Source organism: Drosophila obscura, unplaced genomic scaffold (assembly GCF_018151105.1).
Source record: "Drosophila obscura isolate BZ-5 IFL unplaced genomic scaffold, ASM1815110v1 contig_189, whole genome shotgun sequence".
Taxonomy (NCBI): Eukaryota; Metazoa; Arthropoda; class Insecta; order Diptera; family Drosophilidae; genus Drosophila; species Drosophila obscura.
Window position 1 is genome coordinate 2,305,201 of NW_024542777.1, and position 23,905 is coordinate 2,329,105.

A 23,905-nucleotide genomic window follows, 5' to 3' on the forward strand; every position below is an offset into this window, starting at 1 on the left:
TTTTCAAGCGATCGAGACTTATCTTTTTCAGTCGTTCATTTGTTTTGCACGAATTTAACATGTGTGTCTCATGAATTCCTGTTTTGTTAGTATTAGTTATTTTTCTAGCCATTTCAGGCGATCGAGACATTTTTCCAGCTCCATTTTCCACCCAACAGCGCTGACGGTGACTACCAGCCTGACGAGCGGTGTCCCTTCATTATACGCAAATTCAGCAAAAATGTTTCTTGTTGGAATGGGTGGGCATGGCATCACTACTGGCACCCTGCTGGTTCATGCTGGTTGATAAACGCCATATATTGATCGGCATTCCGCTTGAGTCCTGTGGGCACACTCTGCTGGGTGTTGGAAATGTCCACAGTGGGGGTGCGGGCGCAGAGGCTATACAGCGTGAGGGAATCGTCGAGTTGCAGCTTGACATCGAAGAGCTTTGCCTTGTCCACATCTGCAGTTCTCTGGCTCTCATTTCGCCTGCCTGCGTCTCTGCGTGCAGTTGGGTCAACCGATCCACCTCCGTTTGGGCAGCTACCAAAAGGCCTTTGTGCCGATCCAGCTCCAGGCGCAGCGCATCCTGTTTGGCTATAAACGGATGAATATTCTGCTGTAGCTGCAAATAGCTTTTGGACAAATATTGTTTCTCTGCGCCCCATTTCTTTTCCATTTGCACAATGCGCAGCTGCAGTCGTGTTTTCTCCTCATACAATGTGGCCACGGTATTTAGTGTCTCGTGCTCCTGCTCAATCAGCAGGTGCATCTCCTTGTCCCGCTCTTCCAGTTGCTTTTTCAGCGTGACAATATTATCTCGACAAAAAAAACGCCATACGAAATTTCTGCACACGAATTTTTGAGGCTGGCTCTAGAGCTGGCTCCAGGCTCTCTTGAAATTTTTTTAGAGAGAGAGAGCGCTCTAGAGCCAGCCGCTCTCTTGTATGCATACAGCATACGAAGGCACACGAAGTTGGTTCTTTGCCGATGCGACAGCCGAGCCGAGTCGTCGCGACGAATGTATGTGTGCACATGCATACGTTTTTTACAGCGCTGTCGAAATATACCCTTCACTTTATAAGTGTAAGTTAATTTTGCAAGACGCGCACCACCCCAATATTAAAAAACTGTTATATTGTATATGTATATCCCTTCAACGATAATTTATTTTAAGATGGTATATTCGATAATGATGATCGGATATACATATATAAAAATACATAATATATTTAATACATGAAATTCCATGAATCACATTGGAATAATTGCCATTAGGGTATTCAGGATGCGACGTATTCAACGCCGGTATATAATTTCGTTTCTCAACTCATAAAAAGGTTTCCGTCTTTCATACGCACTTGCTGTTCTGTGTGTACTTACACATGCAAGCGGATTCTATTTTTAGATTCGTACGCTCTCAAATTTGTGCGAGCGAGATGGCGCGAATTTCGTCGCTGGCCGAAAAATTGTCTTGCATATGGCAATTGAAATGTATGAGCGTTACGCATCTTATACTTATATTGTCTTTGGTGGTGCGATGGGAGAAATTGGTGTAATGGTTGGAGTTGCAGCCTGTCCAGGTTGTACAATGTTTGACAGCGTGCTCGATCGAACATCTCCTCCTCTGCCAGCATGGCCGTCACGTGACGTCAGGGTTCTGCTGCTGTCGCTGCAGCTGCCAAAGGCGATGATGAGGTAGAGGTGAAGTTGGTCAAATGGACTCGATTTAGAGTCAGAGTCTCTCTCACCACACTCTCTCTTGGTCTAGCTCTCTTTCCCTCCCTCGCTAACGATCTCGCTCTCACTCTCACTCTCACACTCACTCTCCCCACGATCGGTGGTGGTGGCTTCTGTGCCGTTCTATGCCGGACAGCAAGCATGCATGTGTTGTGTACGTGTAACACTCCAAAATATATGATTGTATGCATAGAATAATTTTTAGCTGCCGAAACCGACTTTGCTTGAGATTTCAGTTTACGTAAATGTGTGTGTGCCATGTATTCTCACATTCTGTGCTTGTGTGGGTTCTACAATTTTTTGCCGCTCGAATTGGTTTTTCGTTTTGTTTTGAGGGCTGATGTGATGTAGCGACCTCCTGCCGCAATATAACTGAGGAATGTGCAGATTTGGTGTTGGTGGAAAATAAATACAATATATAAAAATACAGGATGTTATCTCTGCTCATATCTCCTAATCTAAAATTATCTTGAAAATTAGATTCGCTAAAGCTCTGGAAAATGTTCTACTAGATGTGTACATTTATTTTATTCAAAGCGTTCATAAAATATTTTTTCGTTTTGTTTTGAAAAGCTGATGTTGCGACGGGCGCCGGGTATTTCTTCCATTTCCTTTTAGGCTAGCTTTTGCCTCTGCTTTCGGCTTCGTCAATGCCTCAACCCGCGTCGAGTCGAGCGACAGAATTGCCAACAAAATATGAAGTCTGATGACGGGAATAGGTCCAGGGCCGGATTATCAGTTGGAGACCCCCTAGGGCTAACAGAAAAATTGGTGAAAAAACAAAACTCCAAATAATGGATAAAAAATATAATAGCCACTGATAAACATAAAAATTAATTAAACAAACATTTAATTTATAAGTTTTTATTTCAAATGAAAAAAGAAGAAACTGGCGTGAAAAAATGGAGGGCCCCAGATTGATGGTTGCCCAGGCCCGGTTGAAGATTGATCCGGCCCTGAATAGGTCGATTTTGGTTTTAAAGTTTAAAATTTAAAGTTGTTATTTATTTTTACTGTTTACTGTTATTTGTTTACATTGGGGACTCAGGCGAAAAGAGGTGGCAAAATTAAAAACAACTACGGCGGTTAGATAATCAAGGGGGTGAGCTTTAACATCTGCCATTGCCATAATATTGGAAACATTTTCTTTTATCGCCTTTCCTTTAAGCTCAAAGTTGGAGCTGATAAATGCGATAAATTTATGTCTCTATTGGAAGTGGCGAAATGTTTTTCTAATAATTTTGTCATATTATCTAATTGATCGATCCACCTCCGTTTGGGCAGCTACCAAGAGGCCTTTGTGCCGATCCAGCTCCAGGCGCAGCGCATCCTGTTTGGCTATAAACGGATGAATATTCTGCTGTAGCTGCAAATAGCTTTTGGACAAATATTGTTTCTCTGCGCCCCATTTCTTTTCCATTTGCACAATGCGCAGCTGCAGTCGTGTTTTCTCCTCATACAATGTGGCCACGGTATTTAGTGTCTCGTGCTCCTGCTCAATCAGCAGGTGCGTCTCCTTGTCCCGCTCTTCCAGTTGCTTTTTCAGCGTGACAATATTATCTCGACAAAAAAAACGCCATACGAAATTTCTGCACACGAATTTTTGAGGCTGGCTCTAGAGCTGGCTCCAGGCTCTCTTGAAATTTTTTTAGAGAGAGAGAGCGCTCTAGAGCCAGCCGCTCTCTTGTATGCATACAGCATACGAAGGCACACGAAGTTGGTTCTTTGCCGATGCGACAGCCGAGCCGAGTCGTCGCGACGAATGTATGTGTGCACATGCATACGTTTTTTACAGCGCTGTCGAAATATACCCTTCACTTTATAAGTGTAAGTTAATTTTGCAAGACGCGCACCACCCCAATATTAAAAAACTGTTATATTGTATATGTATATCCCTTCAACGATAATTTATTTTAAGATGGTATATTCGATAATGATGATCGGATATACATATATAAAAATACATAATATATTTAATACATGAAATTCCATGAATCACATTGGAATAATTGCCATTAGGGTATTCAGGATGCGACGTATTCAACGCCGGTATATAATTTCGTTTCTCAACTCATAAAAAGGTTTCCGTCTTTCATACGCACTTGCTGTTCTGTGTGTACTTACACATGCAAGCGGATTCTATTTTTAGATTCGTACGCTCTCAAATTTGTGCGAGCGAGATGGCGCGAATTTCGTCGCTGGCCGAAAAATTGTCTTGCATATGGCAATTGAAATGTATGAGCGTTACGCATCTTATACTTATATTGTCTTTGGTGGTGCGATGGGAGAAATTGGTGTAATGGTTGGAGTTGCAGCCTGTCCAGGTTGTACAATGTTTGACAGCGTGCTCGATCGAACATCTCCTCCTCTGCCAGCATGGCCGTCACGTGACGTCAGGGTTCTGCTGCTGTCGCTGCAGCTGCCAAAGGCGATGATGAGGTAGAGGTGAAGTTGGTCAAATGGACTCGATTTAGAGTCAGAGTCTCTCTCACCACACTCTCTCTTGGTCTAGCTCTCTTTCCCTCCCTCGCTAACGATCTCGCTCTCACTCTCACTCTCACACTCACTCTCCCCACGATCGGTGGTGGTGGCTTCTGTGCCGTTCTATGCCGGACAGCAAGCATGCATGTGTTGTGTACGTGTAACACTCCAAAATATATGATTGTATGCATAGAATAATTTTTAGCTGCCGAAACCGACTTTGCTTGAGATTTCAGTTTACGTAAATGTGTGTGTGCCATGTATTCTCACATTCTGTGCTTGTGTGGGTTCTACAATTTTTTGCCGCTCGAATTGGTTTTTCGTTTTGTTTTGAGGGCTGATGTGATGTAGCGACCTCCTGCCGCAATATAACTGAGGAATGTGCAGATTTGGTGTTGGTGGAAAATAAATACAATATATAAAAATACAGGATGTTATCTCTGCTCATATCTCCTAATCTAAAATTATCTTGAAAATTAGATTCGCTAAAGCTCTGGAAAATGTTCTACTAGATGTGTACATTTATTTTATTCAAAGCGTTCATAAAATATTTTTTCGTTTTGTTTTGAAAAGCTGATGTTGCGACGGGCGCCGGGTATTTCTTCCATTTCCTTTTAGGCTAGCTTTTGCCTCTGCTTTCGGCTTCGTCAATGCCTCAACCCGCGTCGAGTCGAGCGACAGAATTGCCAACAAAATATGAAGTCTGATGACGGGAATAGGTCCAGGGCCGGATTATCAGTTGCCGAGAGCCCCCCTAGGGCTAACAGAAAAATTGGTGAAAAAACAAAACTCCAAATAATGGATAAAAAATATAATAGCCACTGATAAACATAAAAATTAATTAAACAAACATTTAATTTATAAGTTTTTATTTCAAATGAAAAAAGAAGAAACTGGCGTGAAAAAATGGAGGGCCCCAGATTGATGGTTGCCCAGGGCCCGGTTGAAGATTGATCCGGCCCTGAATAGGTCGATTTTGGTTTTAAAGTTTAAAATTTAAAGTTGTTATTTATTTTTACTGTTTACTGTTATTTGTTTACATTGGGGACTCAGGCGAAAAGAGGTGGCAAAATTAAAAACAACTACGGCGGTTAGATAATCAAGGGGGTGAGCTTTAACATCTGCCATTGCCATAATATTGGAAACATTTTCTTTTATCGCCTTTCCTTTAAGCTCAAAGTTGGAGCTGATAAATGCGATAAATTTATGTCTCTATTGGAAGTGGCGAAATGTTTTTCTAATAATTTTGTCATATTATCTAATTGATCGATCCACCTCCGTTTGGGCAGCTACCAAGAGGCCTTTGTGCCGATCCAGCTCCAGGCGCAGCGCATCCTGTTTGGCTATAAACGGATGAATATTCTGCTGTAGCTGCAAATAGCTTTTGGACAAATATTGTTTCTCTGCGCCCCATTTCTTTTCCATTTGCACAATGCGCAGCTGCAGTCGTGTTTTCTCCTCATACAATGTGGCCACGGTATTTAGTGTCTCGTGCTCCTGCTCAATCAGCAGGTGCATCTCCTTGTCCCGCTCTTCCAGTTGCTTTTTCAGCGTGACAATATTATCTCGACAAAAAAAACGCCATACGAAATTTCTGCACACGAATTTTTGAGGCTGGCTCTAGAGCTGGCTCCAGGCTCTCTTGAAATTTTTTTTAGAGAGAGAGAGCGCTCTAGAGCCAGCCGCTCTCTTGTATGCATACAGCATACGAAGGCACACGAAGTTGGTTCTTTGCCGATGCGACAGCCGAGCCGAGTCGTCGCGACGAATGTATGTGTGCACATGCATACGTTTTTTACAGCGCTGTCGAAATATACCCTTCACTTTATAAGTGTAAGTTAATTTTGCAAGACGCGCACCACCCCAATATTAAAAAACTGTTATATTGTATATGTATATCCCTTCAACGATAATTTATTTTAAGATGGTATATTCGATAATGATGATCGGATATACATATATAAAAATACATAATATATTTAATACATGAAATTCCATGAATCACATTGGAATAATTGCCATTAGGGTATTCAGGATGCGACGTATTCAACGCCGGTATATAATTTCGTTTCTCAACTCATAAAAAGGTTTCCGTCTTTCATACGCACTTGCTGTTCTGTGTGTACTTACACATGCAAGCGGATTCTATTTTTAGATTCGTACGCTCTCAAATTTGTGCGAGGGAGGTGGCGAATTTCGTCGCTGGCCAAAAAATTGTCTTGCATATGGCAATTGAAATGTATGAGCGTTACGCATCTTATACTTATATTGTCTTTGGTGGTGCGATGGGAGAAATTGGTGTAATGGTTGGAGTTGCAGCCTGTCCAGGTTGTACAATGTTTGACAGCGTGCTCGATCGAACATCTCCTCCTCTGCCAGCATGGCCGTCACGTGACGTCAGGGTTCTGCTGCTGTCGCTGCAGCTGCCAAAGGCGATGATGAGGTAGAGGTGAAGTTGGTCAAATGGACTCGATTTAGAGTCAGAGTCTCTCTCACCACACTCTCTCTTGGTCTAGCTCTCTTTCCCTCCCTCGCTAACGATCTCGCTCTCACTCTCACACTCTATCTCCCCACGATCGGTGGTGGTGGCTTCTGTGCCGTTCTATGCCGGACAGCAAGCATGCATGTGTTGTGTACGTGTAACACTCCAAAATATATGATTGTATGCATAGAATAATTTTTAGCTGCCGAAACCGACTTTGCTTGAGATTTCAGTTTACGTAAATGTGTGTGTGCCATGTATTCTCACATTCTGTGCTTGTGTGGGTTCTACAATTTTTTGCCGCTCGAATTGGTTTTTCGTTTTGTTTTGAGGGCTGATGTGATGTAGCGACCTCCTGCCGCAATATAACTGAGGAATGTGCAGATTTGGTGTTGGTGGAAAATAAATACAATATATAAAAATACAGGATGTTATCTCTGCTCATATCTCCTAATCTAAAATTATCTTGAAAATTAGATTCGCTAAAGCTCTGGAAAATGTTCTACTAGATGTGTACATTTATTTTATTCAAAGCGTTCATAAAATATTTTTTCGTTTTGTTTTGAAAAGCTGATGTTGCGACGGGCGCCGGGTATTTCTTCCATTTCCTTTTAGGCTAGCTTTTGCCTCTGCTTTCGGCTTCGTCAATGCCTCAACCCGCGTGAGTCGAGCGACAGAATTGCCAACAAAATATGAAGTCTGATGACGGGAACAGGTCCAGGGCCGGATTATCAGTTGCCGAGAGCCCCCCTAGGGCTAACAGAAAAATTGGTGAAAAAACAAAACTCCAAATAATGGATAAAAAATATAATAGCCACTGATAAACATAAAAATTAATTAAACAAACATTTAATTTATAAGTTTTTATTTCAAATGAAAAAAGAAGAAACTGGCGTGAAAAAATGGAGGGCCCCAGATTGATGGTTGCCCAGGGCCCGGTTGAAGATTGATCCGGCCCTGAATAGGTCGATTTTGGTTTTAAAGTTTAAAATTTAAAGTTGTTATTTTTTTTTACTGTTTACTGTTATTTGTTTACATTGGGGACTCAGGCGAAGAAGGTGGCAAAATTAAAAACCACTACGGCGGTTAGATAATCAAGGGGGTGAGCTTTAACATCTGCCATTGCCATAATATTGGAAACATTTTCTTTTATCGCCTTTCCTTTAAGCTCAAAGTTGGAGCTGATAAATGCGATAAATTTATGTCTCTATTGGAAGTGGCGAAATGTTTTTCTAATAATTTTGTCATATTATCTAATTGATCGATCCACCTCCGTTTGGGAAGCTACCAAGAGGCCTTTGTGCCGATCCAGCTCCAGGCGCAGCGCATCCTGTTTGGCTATAAACGGATGAATATTCTGCTGTAGCTGCAAATAGCTTTTGGACAAATATTGTTTCTCTGCGCCCCATTTCTTTTCCATTTGCACAATGCGCAGCTGCAGTCGTGTTTTCTCCTCATACAATGTGGCCACGGTATTTAGTGTCTCGTGCTCCTGCTCAATCAGCAGGTGCATCTCCTTGTCCCGCTCTTCCAGTTGCTTTTTCAGCGTGACAATATTATCTCGACAAAAAAAACGCCATACGAAATTTCTGCACACGAATTTTTGAGGCTGGCTCTAGAGCTGGCTCCAGGCTCTCTTGAAATTTTTTTTAGAGGAGGAGAGCGCTCTAGAGCCAGCCGCTCTCTTGTATGCAACAGCATACGAAGGCACACGAAGTTGGTTCTTTGCCGATGCGACAGCCGAGCCGAGTCGTCGCGACGAATGTATGTGTGCACATGCATACGTTTTTTACAGCGCTGTCGAAATATACCCTTCACTTTAATAAGTTAATTTTGCAAGACGCGCACCACCCCAATATTAAAAAACTGTTATATTGTATATGTATATCCCTTCAACGATAATTTATTTTAAGATGGTATATTCGATAATGATGATCGGATATACATATATAAAAATACATAATATATTTAATACATGAAATTCCATGAATCACATTGGAATAATTGCCATTAGGGTATTCAGGATGCGACGTATTCAACGCCGGTATATAATTTCGTTTCTCAACTCATAAAAAGGTTTCCGTCTTTCATACGCACTTGCTGTTCTGTGTGTACTTACACATGCAAGCGGATTCTATTTTAGATTCGTACGCTCTCAAATTTGTGCGAGCGAGATGGCGCGAATTTCGTCGCTGGCCGAAAAATTGTCTTGCATATGGCAATTGAAATGTATGAGGGTTACGCATCTTATACTTATATTGTCTTTGGTGGTGCGATGGGAGAAATTGGTGTAATGGTTGGAGTTGCAGCCTGTCCAGGTTGTACAATGTTTGACAGCGTGCTCGATCGAACATCTCCTCCTCTGCCAGCATGGCCGTCACGTGACGTCAGGGTTCTGCTGCTGTCGCTGCAGCTGCCAAAGGCGATGATGAGGTAGAGGTGAAGTTGGTCAAATGGACTCGATTTAGAGTCAGAGTCTCTCTCACCACACTCTCTCTTGGTCTAGCTCTCTTTCCCTCCCTCGCTAACGATCTCGCTCTCACTCTCACACTCTATCTCCCCACGATCGGTGGTGGTGGCTTCTGTGCCGTTCTATGCCGGACAGCAAGCATGCATGTGTTGTGTACGTGTAACACTCCAAAATATATGATTGTATGCATAGAATAATTTTTAGCTGCCGAAACCGACTTTGCTTGAGATTTCAGTTTACGTAAATGTGTGTGTGCCATGTATTCTCACATTCTGTGCTTGTGTGGGTTCTACAATTTTTTGCCGCTCGAATTGGTTTTTCGTTTTGTTTTGAGGGCTGATGTGATGTAGCGACCTCCTGCCGCAATATAACTGAGGAATGTGCAGATTTGGTGTTGGTGGAAAATAAATACAATATATAAAAATACAGGATGTTATCTCTGCTCATATCTCCTAATCTAAAATTATCTTGAAAATTAGATTCGCTAAAGCTCTGGAAAATGTTCTACTAGATGTGTACATTTATTTTATTCAAAGCGTTCATAAAATATTTTTTCGTTTTGTTTTGAAAAGCTGATGTTGCGACGGGCGCCGGGTATTTCTTCCATTTCCTTTTAGGCTAGCTTTTGCCTCTGCTTTCGGCTTCGTCAATGCCTCAACCCGCGTCGAGTCGAGCGACAGAATTGCCAACAAAATATGAAGTCTGATGACGGGAATAGGTCCAGGGCCGGATTATCAGTTGCCGAGAGCCCCCCTAGGGCTAACAGAAAAATTGGTGAAAAAACAAAACTCCAAATAATGGATAAAAAATATAATAGCCACTGATAAACATAAAAATTAATTAAACAAACATTTAATTTATAAGTTTTTATTTCAAATGAAAAAAGAAGAAACTGGCGTGAAAAAATGGAGGGCCCCAGATTGATGGTTGCCCAGGGCCCGGTTGAAGATTGATCCGGCCCTGAATAGGTCGATTTTGGTTTTAAAGTTTAAAATTTAAAGTTGTTATTTTTTTTTACTGTTTACTGTTATTTGTTTACATTGGGGACTCAGGCGAAAAGAGGTGGCAAAATTAAAAACCACTACGGCGGTTAGATAATCAAGGGGGTGAGCTTTAACATCTGCCATTGCCATAATATTGGAAACATTTTCTTTTATCGCCTTTCCTTTAAGCTCAAAGTTGGAGCTGATAAATGCGATAAATTTATGTCTCTATTGGAAGTGGCGAAATGTTTTTCTAATAATTTTGTCATATTATCTAATTGATCGATCCACCTCCGTTTGGGAAGCTACCAAGAGGCCTTTGTGCCGATCCAGCTCCAGGCGCAGCGCATCCTGTTTGGCTATAAACGGATGAATATTCTGCTGTAGCTGCAAATAGCTTTTGGACAAATATTGTTTCTCTGCGCCCCATTTCTTTTCCATTTGCACAATGCGCAGCTGCAGTCGTGTTTTCTCCTCATACAATGTGGCCACGGTATTTAGTGTCTCGTGCTCCTGCTCAATCAGCAGGTGCATCTCCTTGTCCCGCTCTTCCAGTTGCTTTTTCAGCGTGACAATATTATCTCGACAAAAAAAACGCCATACGAAATTTCTGCACACGAATTTTTGAGGCTGGCTCTAGAGCTGGCTCCAGGCTCTCTTGAAATTTTTTTTAGAGAGAGAGCGCTCTAGAGCCAGACGCTCTCTTGTATGCATACAGCATACGAAGGCACACGAAGTTGGTTCTTTGCCGATGCGACAGCCGAGCCGAGTCGTCGCGACGAATGTATGTGTGCACATGCATACGTTTTTTACAGCGCTGTCGAAATATACCCTTCACTTTATAAGTGTAAGTTAATTTTGCAAGACGCGCACCACCCCAATATTAAAAAACTGTTATATTGTATATGTATATCCCTTCAACGATAATTTATTTTAAGATGGTATATTCGATAATGATGATCGGATATACATATATAAAAATACATAATATATTTAATACATGAAATTCCATGAATCACATTGGAATAATTGCCATTAGGGTATTCAGGATGCGACGTATTCAACGCCGGTATATAATTTCGTTTCTCAACTCATAAAAAGGTTTCCGTCTTTCATACGCACTTGCTGTTCTGTGTGTACTTACACATGCAAGCGGATTCTATTTTTAGATTCGTACGCTCTCAAATTTGTGCGAGGGAGATGGCGCGAATTTCGTCGCTGGCCGAAAAATTGTCTTGCATATGGCAATTGAAATGTATGAGCGTTACGCATCTTATACTTATATTGTCTTTGGTGGTGCGATGGGAGAAATTGGTGTAATGGTTGGAGTTGCAGCCTGTCCAGGTTGTACAATGTTTGACAGCGTGCTCGATCGAACATCTCCTCCTCTGCCAGCATGGCCGTCACGTGACGTCAGGGTTCTGCTGCTGTCGCTGCAGCTGCCAAAGGCGATGATGAGGTAGAGGTGAAGTTGGTCAAATGGACTCGATTTAGAGTCAGAGTCTCTCTCACCACACTCTCTCTTGGTCTAGCTCTCTTTCCCTCCCTCGCTAACGATCTCGCTCTCACTCTCACTCTCACACTCACTCTCCCCACGATCGGTGGTGGTGGCTTCTGTGCCGTTCTATGCCGGACAGCAAGCATGCATGTGTTGTGTACGTGTAACACTCCAAAATATATGATTGTATGCATAGAATAATTTTTAGCTGCCGAAACCGACTTTGCTTGAGATTTCAGTTTACGTAAATGTGTGTGTGCCATGTATTCTCACATTCTGTGCTTGTGTGGGTTCTACAATTTTTTGCCGCTCGAATTGGTTTTTCGTTTTGTTTTGAGGGCTGATGTGATGTAGCGACCTCCTGCCGCAATATAACTGAGGAATGTGCAGATTTGGTGTTGGTGGAAAATAAATACAATATATAAAAATACAGGATGTTATCTCTGCTCATATCTCCTAATCTAAAATTATCTTGAAAATTAGATTCGCTAAAGCTCTGGAAAATGTTCTACTAGATGTGTACATTTATTTTATTCAAAGCGTTCATAAAATATTTTTTCGTTTTGTTTTGAAAAGCTGATGTTGCGACGGGCGCCGGGTATTTCTTCCATTTCCTTTTAGGCTAGCTTTTGCCTCTGCTTTCGGCTTCGTCAATGCCTCAACCCGCGTCGAGTCGAGCGACAGAATTGCCAACAAAATATGAAGTCTGATGACGGGAATAGGTCCAGGGCCGGATTATCAGTTGCCGAGAGCCCCCCTAGGGCTAACAGAAAAATTGGTGAAAAAACAAAACTCCAAATAATGGATAAAAAATATAATAGCCACTGATAAACATAAAAATTAATTAAACAAACATTTAATTTATAAGTTTTTATTTCAAATGAAAAAAGAAGAAACTGGCGTGAAAAAATGGAGGGCCCCAGATTGATGGTTCCCAGGGCCCGGTTGAAGATTGATCCGGCCCTGAATAGGTCGATTTTGGTTTTAAAGTTTAAAATTTAAAGTTGTTATTTTTTTTTACTGTTTACTGTTATTTGTTTACATTGGGGACTCAGGCGAAAAGAGGTGGCAAAATTAAAAACCACTACGGCGGTTAGATAATCAAGGGGGTGAGCTTTAACATCTGCCATTGCCATAATATTGGAAACATTTTCTTTTATCGCCTTTCCTTTAAGCTCAAAGTTGGAGCTGATAAATGCGATAAATTTATGTCTCTATTGGAAGTGGCGAAATGTTTTTCTAATAATTTTGTCATATTATCTAATTGATCGATCCACCTCCGTTTGGGAAGCTACCAAGAGGCCTTTGTGCCGATCCAGCTCCAGGCGCAGCGCATCCTGTTTGGCTATAAACGGATGAATATTCTGCTGTAGCTGCAAATAGCTTTTGGACAAATATTGTTTCTCTGCGCCCCATTTCTTTTCCATTTGCACAATGCGCAGCTGCAGTCGTGTTTTCTCCTCATACAATGTGGCCACGGTATTTAGTGTCTCGTGCTCCTGCTCAATCAGCAGGTGCATCTCCTTGTCCCGCTCTTCCAGTTGCTTTTTCAGCGTGACAATATTATCTCGACAAAAAAAACGCCATACGAAATTTCTGCACACGAATTTTTGAGGCTGGCTCTAGAGCTGGCTCCAGGCTCTCTTGAAATTTTTTTAAGAGAGCGCTCTAGAGCCAGCCGCTCTCTTGTATGCATACAGCATACGAAGGCACACGAAGTTGGTTCTTTGCCGATGCGACAGCCGAGCCGAGTCGTCGCGACGAATGTATGTGTGCACATGCATACGTTTTTTACAGCGCTGTCGAAATATACCCTTCACTTTATAAGTGTAAGTTAATTTTGCAAGACGCGCACCACCCCAATATTAAAAAACTGTTATATTGTATATGTATATCCCTTCAACGATAATTTATTTTAAGATGGTATATTCGATAATGATGATCGGATATACATATATAAAAATACATAATATATTTAATACATGAAATTCCATGAATCACATTGGAATAATTGCCATTAGGGTATTCAGGATGCGACGTATTCAACGCCGGTATATAATTTCGTTTCTCAACTCATAAAAAGGTTTCCGTCTTTCATACGCACTTGCTGTTCTGTGTGTACTTACACATGCAAGCGGATTCTATTTTTAGATTCGTACGCTCTCAAATTTGTGCGAGCGAGATGGCGCGAATTTCGTCGCTGGCCGAAAAATTGTCTTGCATATGGCAATTGAAATGTATGAGCGTTACGCATCTTATACTTATATTGTCTTTGGTGGTGCGATGGGAGAAATTGGTGTAATGGTTGGAGTTGCAGCCTGTCCAGGTTGTACAATGTTTGACAGCGTGCTCGATCGAACATCTCCTCCTCTGCCAGCATGGCCGTCACGTGACGTCAGGGTTCTGCTGCTGTCGCTGCAGCTGCCAAAGGCGATGATGAGGTAGAGGTGAAGTTGGTCAAATGGACTCGATTTAGAGTCAGAGTCTCTCTCACCACACTCTCTCTTGGTCTAGCTCTCTTTCCCTCCCTCGCTAACGATCTCGCTCTCACTCTCACTCTCACACTCACTCTCCCCACGATCGGTGGTGGTGGCTTCTGTGCCGTTCTATGCCGGACAGCAAGCATGCATGTGTTGTGTACGTGTAACACTCCAAAATATATGATTGTATGCATAGAATAATTTTTAGCTGCCGAAACCGACTTTGCTTGAGATTTCAGTTTACGTAAATGTGTGTGTGCCATGTATTCTCACATTCTGTGCTTGTGTGGGTTCTACAATTTTTTGCCGCTCGAATTGGTTTTTCGTTTTGTTTTGAGGGCTGATGTGATGTAGCGACCTCCTGCCGCAATATAACTGAGGAATGTGCAGATTTGGTGTTGGTGGAAAATAAATACAATATATAAAAATACAGGATGTTATCTCTGCTCATATCTCCTAATCTAAAATTATCTTGAAAATTAGATTCGCTAAAGCTCTGGAAAATGTTCTACTAGATGTGTACATTTATTTTATTCAAAGCGTTCATAAAATATTTTTTCGTTTTGTTTTGAAAAGCTGATGTTGCGACGGGCGCCGGGTATTTCTTCCATTTCCTTTTAGGCTAGCTTTTGCCTCTGCTTTCGGCTTCGTCAATGCCTCAACCCGCGTCGAGTCGAGCGACAGAATTGCCAACAAAATATGAAGTCTGATGACGGGAATAGGTCCAGGGCCGGATTATCAGTTGCCGAGAGCCCCCCTAGGGCTAACAGAAAAATTGGTGAAAAAACAAAACTCCAAATAATGGATAAAAAATATAATAGCCACTGATAAACATAAAAATTAATTAAACAAACATTTAATTTATAAGTTTTTATTTCAAATGAAAAAAGAAGAAACTGGCGTGAAAAAATGGAGGGCCCCAGATTGATGGTTGCCCAGGGCCCGGTTGAAGATTGATCCGGCCCTGAATAGGTCGATTTTGGTTTTAAAGTTTAAAATTTAAAGTTGTTATTTTTTTTTACTGTTTACTGTTATTTGTTTACATTGGGGACTCAGGCGAAAAGAGGTGGCAAAATTAAAAACCACTACGGCGGTTAGATAATCAAGGGGGTGAGCTTTAACATCTGCCATTGCCATAATATTGGAAACATTTTCTTTTATCGCCTTTCCTTTAAGCTCAAAGTTGGAGCTGATAAATGCGATAAATTTATGTCTCTATTGGAAGTGGCGAAATGTTTTTCTAATAATTTTTTCATATTATCTAATTGATCGATCCACCTCCGTTTGGGCAGCTACCAAGAGGCCTTTGTGCCGATCCAGCTCCAGGCGCAGCGCATCCTGTTTGGCTATAAACGGATGAATATTCTGCTGTAGCTGCAAATAGCTTTTGGACAAATATTGTTTCTCTGCGCCCCATTTCTTTTCCATTTGCACAATGCGCAGCTGCAGTCGTGTTTTCTCCTCATACAATGTGGCCACGGTATTTAGTGTCTCGTGCTCCTGCTCAATCAGCAGGTGCATCTCCTTGTCCCGCTCTTCCAGTTGCTTTTTCAGCGTGACAATATTATCTCGACAAAAAAAACGCCATACGAAATTTCTGCACACGAATTTTTGAGGCTGGCTCTAGAGCTGGCTCCAGGCTCTCTTGAAATTTTTTTAGAGAGAGAGAGCGCTCTAGAGCCAGCCGCTCTCTTGTATGCATACAGCATACGAAGGCACACGAAGTTGGTTCTTTGCCGATGCGACAGCCGAGCCGAGTCGTCGCGACGAATGTATGTGTGCACATGCATACGTTTTTTACAGCGCTGTCGAAATATACCCTTCACTTTATAAGTGTAAGTTAATTTTGCAAGACGCGCACCACCCCAATATTAAAAAACTGTTATATTGTATATGTATATCCCTTCAACGATAATTTATTTTAAGATGGTATATTCGATAATGATGATCGGATATACATATATAAAAATACATAATATATTTAATACATGAAATTCCATGAATCACATTGGAATAATTGCCATTAGGGTATTCAGGATGCGACGTATTCAACGCCGGTATATAATTTCGTTTCTCAACTCATAAAAAGGTTTCCGTCTTTCATACGCACTTGCTGTTCTGTGTGTACTTACACATGCAAGCGGATTCTATTTTTAGATTCGTACGCTCTCAAATTTGTGCGAGCGAGATGGCGCGAATTTCGTCGCTGGCCGAAAAATTGTCTTGCATATGGCAATTGAAATGTATGAGCGTTACGCATCTTATACTTATATTGTCTTTGGTGGTGCGATGGGAGAAATTGGTGTAATGGTTGGAGTTGCAGCCTGTCCAGGTTGTACAATGTTTGACAGCGTGCTCGATCGAACATCTCCTCCTCTGCCAGCATGGCCGTCACGTGACGTCAGGGTTCTGCTGCTGTCGCTGCAGCTGCCAAAGGCGATGATGAGGTAGAGGTGAAGTTGGTCAAATGGACTCGATTTAGAGTCAGAGTCTCTCTCACCACACTCTCTCTTGGTCTAGCTCTCTTTCCCTCCCTCGCTAACGATCTCGCTCTCACTCTCACTCTCACACTCACTCTCCCCACGATCGGTGGTGGTGGCTTCTGTGCCGTTCTATGCCGGACAGCAAGCATGCATGTGTTGTGTACGTGTAACACTCCAAAATATATGATTGTATGCATAGAATAATTTTTAGCTGCCGAAACCGACTTTGCTTGAGATTTCAGTTTACGTAAATGTGTGTGTGCCATGTATTCTCACATTCTGTGCTTGTGTGGGTTCTACAATTTTTTGCCGCTCGAATTGGTTTTTCGTTTTGTTTTGAGGGCTGATGTGATGTAGCGACCTCCTGCCGCAATATAACTGAGGAATGTGCAGATTTGGTGTTGGTGGAAAATAAATACAATATATAAAAATACAGGATGTTATCTCTGCTCATATCTCCTAATCTAAAATTATCTTGAAAATTAGATTCGCTAAAGCTCTGGAAAATGTTCTACTAGATGTGTACATTTATTTTATTCAAAGCGTTCATAAAATATTTTTTCGTTTTGTTTTGAAAAGCTGATGTTGCGACGGGCGCCGGGTATTTCTTCCATTTCCTTTTAGGCTAGCTTTTGCCTCTGCTTTCGGCTTCGTCAATGCCTCAACCCGCGTCGAGTCGAGCGACAGAATTGCCAACAAAATATGAAGTCTGATGACGGGAATAGGTCCAGGGCCGGATTATCAGTTGCCGAGAGCCCCCCTAGGGCTAACAGAAAAATTGGTGAAAAAACAAAACTCCAAATAATGGATAAAAAATATAATAGCCACTGATAAACATAAAAATTAATTAAACAAACATTTAATTTATAAGTTTTTATTTCAAATGAAAAAAGAAGAAACTGGCGTGAAAAAATGGAGGGCCCCAGATTGATGGTTGCCCAGGGCCCGGTTGAAGATTGATCCGGCCCTGAATAGGTCGATTTTGGTTTTAAAGTTTAAAATTTAAAGTTGTTATTTTTTTTTACTGTTTACTGTTATTTGTTTACATTGGGGACTCAGGCGAAAAGAGGTGGCAAAATTAAAAACCACTACGGCGGTTAGATAATCAAGGGGGTGAGCTTTAACATCTGCCATTGCCATAATATTGGAAACATTTTCTTTTATCGCCTTTCCTTTAAGCTCAAAGTTGGAGCTGATAAATGCGATAAATTTATGTCTCTATTGGAAGTGGCGAAATGTTTTTCTAATAATTTTTTCATATTATCTAATTGATCGATCCACCTCCGTTTGGGCAGCTACCAAGAGGCCTTTGTGCCGATCCAGCTCCAGGCGCAGCGCATCCTGTTTGGCTATAAACGGATGAATATTCTGCTGTAGCTGCAAATAGCTTTTGGACAAATATTGTTTCTCTGCGCCCCATTTCTTTTCCATTTGCACAATGCGCAGCTGCAGTCGTGTTTTCTCCTCATACAATGTGGCCACGGTATTTAGTGTCTCGTGCTCCTGCTCAATCAGCAGGTGCATCTCCTTGTCCCGCTCTTCCAGTTGCTTTTTCAGCGTGACAATATTATCTCGACAAAAAAAACGCCATACGAAATTTCTGCACACGAATTTTTGAGGCTGGCTCTAGAGCTGGCTCCAGGCTCTCTTGAAATTTTTTTAGAGAGAGAGAGCGCTCTAGAGCCAGCCGCTCTCTTGTATGCATACAGCATACGAAGGCACACGAAGTTGGTTCTTTGCCGATGCGACAGCCGAGCCGAGTCGTCGCGACGAATGTATGTGTGCACATGCATACGTTTTTTACAGCGCTGTCGAAATATACCCTTCACTTTATAAGTGTAAGTTAATTTTGCAAGACGCGCACCACCCCAATATTAAAAAACTGTTATATTGTATATGTATATCCCTTCAACGATAATTTATTTTAAGATGGTATATTCGATAATGATGATCGGATATACATATATAAAAATACATAATATATTTAATACATGAAATTCCATGAATCACATTGGAATAATTGCCATTAGGGTATTCAGGATGCGACGTATTCAACGCCGGTATATAATTTCGTTTCTCAACTCATAAAAAGGTTTCCGTCTTTCATACGCACTTGCTGTTCTGTGTGTACTTACACATGCAAGCGGATTCTATTTTTAGATTCGTACGCTCTCAAATTTGTGCGAGCGAGATGGCGCGAATTTCGTCGCTGGCCGAAAAATTGTCTTGCATATGGCAATTGAAATGTATGAGCGTTACGCATCTTATACTTATATTGTCTTTGGTGGTGCGATGGGAGAAATTGGTGTAATGGTTGGAGTTGCAGCCTGTCCAGGTTGTACAATGTTTGACAGCGTGCTCGATCGAACATCTCCTCCTCTGCCAGCATGGCCGTCACGTGACGTCAGGGTTCTGCTGCTGTCGCTGCAGCTGCCAAAGGCGATGATGAGGTAGAGGTGAAGTTGGTCAAATGGACTCGATTTAGAGTCAGAGTCTCTCTCACCACACTCTCTCTTGGTCTAGCTCTCTTTCCCTCCCTCGCTAACGATCTCGCTCTCACTCTCACTCTCACACTCACTCTCCCCACGATCGGTGGTGGTGGCTTCTGTGCCGTTCTATGCCGGACAGCAAGCATGCATGTGTTGTGTACGTGTAACACTCCAAAATATATGATTGTATGCATAGAATAATTTTTAGCTGCCGAAACCGACTTTGCTTGAGATTTCAGTTTACGTAAATGTGTGTGTGCCATGTATTCTCACATTCTGTGCTTGTGTGGGTTCTACAATTTTTTGCCGCTCGAATTGGTTTTTCGTTTTGTTTTGAGGGCTGATGTGATGTAGCGACCTCCTGCCGCAATATAACTGAGGAATGTGCAGATTTGGTGTTGGTGGAAAATAAATACAATATATAAAAATACAGGATGTTATCTCTGCTCATATCTCCTAATCTAAAATTATCTTGAAAATTAGATTCGCTAAAGCTCTGGAAAATGTTCTACTAGATGTGTACATTTATTTTATTCAAAGCGTTCATAAAATATTTTTTCGTTTTGTTTTGAAAAGCTGATGTTGCGACGGGCGCCGGGTATTTCTTCCATTTCCTTTTAGGCTAGCTTTTGCCTCTGCTTTCGGCTTCGTCAATGCCTCAACCCGCGTCGAGTCGAGCGACAGAATTGCCAACAAAATATGAAGTCTGATGACGGGAATAGGTCCAGGGCCGGATTATCAGTTGCCGAGAGCCCCCCTAGGGCTAACAGAAAAATTGGTGAAAAAACAAAACTCCAAATAATGGATAAAAAATATAATAGCCACTGATAAACATAAAAATTAATTAAACAAACATTTAATTTATAAGTTTTTATTTCAAATGAAAAAAGAAGAAACTGGCGTGAAAAAATGGAGGGCCCCAGATTGATGGTTGCCCAGGGCCCGGTTGAAGATTGATCCGGCCCTGAATAGGTCGATTTTGGTTTTAAAGTTTAAAATTTAAAGTTGTTATTTTTTTTTACTGTTTACTGTTATTTGTTTACATTGGGGACTCAGGCGAAAAGAGGTGGCAAAATTAAAAACCACTACGGCGGTTAGATAATCAAGGGGGTGAGCTTTAACATCTGCCATTGCCATAATATTGGAAACATTTTCTTTTATCGCCTTTCCTTTAAGCTCAAAGTTGGAGCTGATAAATGCGATAAATTTATGTCTCTATTGGAAGTGGCGAAATGTTTTTCTAATAATTTTTTCATATTATCTAATTGATCGATCCACCTCCGTTTGGGCAGCTACCAAGAGGCCTTTGTGCCGATCCAGCTCCAGGCGCAGCGCATCCTGTTTGGCTATAAACGGATGAATATTCTGCTGTAGCTGCAAATAGCTTTTGGACAAATATTGTTTCTCTGCGCCCCATTTCTTTTCCATTTGCACAATGCGCAGCTGCAGTCGTGTTTTCTCCTCATACAATGTGGCCACGGTATTTAGTGTCTCGTGCTCCTGCTCAATCAGCAGGTGCATCTCCTTGTCCCGCTCTTCCAGTTGCTTTTTCAGCGTGACAATATTATCTCGACAAAAAAAACGCCATACGAAATTTCTGCACACGAATTTTTGAGGCTGGCTCTAGAGCTGGCTCCAGGCTCTCTTGAAATTTTTTTAGAGAGAGAGAGCGCTCTAGAGCCAGCCGCTCTCTTGTATGCATACAGCATACGAAGGCACACGAAGTTGGTTCTTTGCCGATGCGACAGCCGAGCCGAGTCGTCGCGACGAATGTATGTGTGCACATGCATACGTTTTTTACAGCGCTGTCGAAATATACCCTTCACTTTATAAGTGTAAGTTAATTTTGCAAGACGCGCACCACCCCAATATTAAAAAACTGTTATATTGTATATGTATATCCCTTCAACGATAATTTATTTTAAGATGGTATATTCGATAATGATGATCGGATATACATATATAAAAATACATAATATATTTAATACATGAAATTCCATGAATCACATTGGAATAATTGCCATTAGGGTATTCAGGATGCGACGTATTCAACGCCGGTATATAATTTCGTTTCTCAACTCATAAAAAGGTTTCCGTCTTTCATACGCACTTGCTGTTCTGTGTGTACTTACACATGCAAGCGGATTCTATTTTTAGATTCGTACGCTCTCAAATTTGTGCGAGCGAGATGGCGCGAATTTCGTCGCTGGCCGAAAAATTGTCTTGCATATGGCAATTGAAATGTATGAGCGTTACGCATCTTATACTTATATTGTCTTTGGTGGTGCGATGGGAGAAATTGGTGTAATGGTTGGAGTTGCAGCCTGTCCAGGTTGTACAATGTTTGACAGCGTGCTCGATCGAACATCTCCTCCTCTGCCAGCATGGCCGTCACGTGACGTCAGGGTTCTGCTGCTGTCGCTGCAGCTGCCAAAGGCGATGATGAGGTAGAGGTGAAGTTGGTCAAATGGACTCGATTTAGAGTCAGAGTCTCTCTCACCACACTCTCTCTTGGTCTAGCTCTCTTTCCCTCCCTCGCTAACGATCTCGCTCTCACTCTCACTCTCACACTCACTCTCCCCACGATCGGTGGTGGTGGCTTCTGTGCCGTTCTATGCCGGACAGCAAGCATGCATGTGTTGTGTACGTGTAACACTCCAAAATATATGATTGTATGCATAGAATAATTTTTAGCTGCCGAAACCGACTTTGCTTGAGATTTCAGTTTACGTAAATGTGTGTGTGCCATGTATTCTCACATTCTGTGCTTGTGTGGGTTCTACAATTTTTTGCCGCTCGAATTGGTTTTTCGTTTTGTTTTGAGGGCTGATGTGATGTAGCGACCTCCTGCCGCAATATAACTGAGGAATGTGCAGATTTGGTGTTGGTGGAAAATAAATACAATATATAAAAATACAGGATGTTATCTCTGCTCATATCTCCTAATCTAAAATTATCTTGAAAATTAGATTCGCTAAAGCTCTGGAAAATGTTCTACTAGATGTGTACATTTATTTTATTCAAAGCGTTCATAAAATATTTTTTCGTTTTGTTTTGAAAAGCTGATGTTGCGACGGGCGCCGGGTATTTCTTCCATTTCCTTTTAGGCTAGCTTTTGCCTCTGCTTTCGGCTTCGTCAATGCCTCAACCCGCGTCGAGTCGAGCGACAGAATTGCCAACAAAATATGAAGTCTGATGACGGGAATAGGTCCAGGGCCGGATTATCAGTTGCCGAGAGCCCCCCTAGGGCTAACAGAAAAATTGGTGAAAAAACAAAACTCCAAATAATGGATAAAAAATATAATAGCCACTGATAAACATAAAAATTAATTAAACAAACATTTAATTTATAAGTTTTTATTTCAAATGAAAAAAGAAGAAACTGGCGTGAAAAAATGGAGGGCCCCAGATTGATGGTTGCCCAGGGCCCGGTTGAAGATTGATCCGGCCCTGAATAGGTCGATTTTGGTTTTAAAGTTTAAAATTTAAAGTTGTTATTTATTTTTACTGTTTACTGTTATTTGTTTACATTGGGGACTCAGGCGAAAAGAGGTGGCAAAATTAAAAACAACTACGGCGGTTAGATAATCAAGGGGGTGAGCTTTAACATCTGCCATTGCCATAATATTGGAAACATTTTCTTTTATCGCCTTTCCTTTAAGCTCAAAGTTGGAGCTGATAAATGCGATAAATTTATGTCTCTATTGGAAGTGGCGAAATGTTTTTCTAATAATTTTGTCATATTATCTAATTGATCGATCCACCTCCGTTTGGGCAGCTACCAAGAGGCCTTTGTGCCGATCCAGCTCCAGGCGCAGCGCATCCTGTTTGGCTATAAACGGATGAATATTCTGCTGTAGCTGCAAATAGCTTTTGGACAAATATTGTTTCTCTGCGCCCCATTTCTTTTCCATTTGCACAATGCGCAGCTGCAGTCGTGTTTTCTCCTCATACAATGTGGCCACGGTATTTAGTGTCTCGTGCTCCTGCTCAATCAGCAGGTGCATCTCCTTGTCCCGCTCTTCCAGTTGCTTTTTCAGCGTGACAATATTATCTCGACAAAAAAAACCCATTGTCCAGCACCAGTTCCACGTCCACAAAATCGCCCTGGCATAGCGCTTCATAAAACCACAGATAGGAAATTTCATTGCTGAACCGAATTGCAGACATCTAACATTTGTACCGTTTACCGTTTCAAGTAAACTCTGGTATTTTTTTCATGGTATGGATTTCGTATGGGTTTCCACAATCACTACCCTGCAGTACGGGTAAGCGATGTGTAAGCAACCACACATCGATGGCAACGTCATGTAGCTCGATGACATAAGCGATGACCTGCCATACGATGGGCTGTTTACTTTAACACAGGGATGTCCTAGGAGCATAATCGATGACATAGTAAGCGAGAATTAGCCGAAAGTCAGGCCTTAATAAGCGATGAATTTCCCTTAAAAAGTAAGGCCTTAATAAGCGATGAATTTCCCTTGAAAAGTAAGGCCTTAATAAGCGATGAATTTCCCTTAAAAAGTAAGGCCCTAATAAGTGATGTATTTAAGTAAAAAATTTTGATATTTTGATGAAAAAGGCATGGGTAAATTCTGTTTTAAAATATTAAATTTTTTCTTTTATTTATTGTTTTCTTATAAAATTGTATGCATATTCACATTTTTGTGCAGTGTGTTCTTTTTTCCACAGAACCTTTTTAGTTTTTTTGATTTGCTCATGTTCGTAAGGCCGTCGTGGTCATTCCGGGCACTTCAACTGAATCGCCTTTAAAATAAGATATAAGGTTAATTAAAATATATTTCAATATGTTA

General features: G+C 41.4%; 1 protein-coding gene across 1 annotated transcript; it reads right to left on the reverse strand.

The window, feature by feature from the left end:
* Positions 1–254: 254 nt before the first annotated feature.
* On the reverse strand, positions 255–23,161 carry LOC121404215 (centrosomal protein of 290 kDa-like). Its single transcript, XM_041593479.1, has 11 exons — positions 22,853–23,161; positions 20,367–20,633; positions 17,881–18,147; positions 15,395–15,661; positions 12,914–13,180; positions 10,430–10,696; positions 7,956–8,222; positions 5,479–5,745; positions 2,993–3,259; positions 444–778; positions 255–381 (listed from the first exon to the last, which is right to left on the reverse strand). The coding sequence occupies exons 1-11, from the start codon at positions 23,159–23,161 to the stop codon at positions 255–257; spliced, it is 2,907 nt and encodes a 968-aa protein (XP_041449413.1).
* Positions 23,162–23,905: the final 744 nt, after the last annotated feature.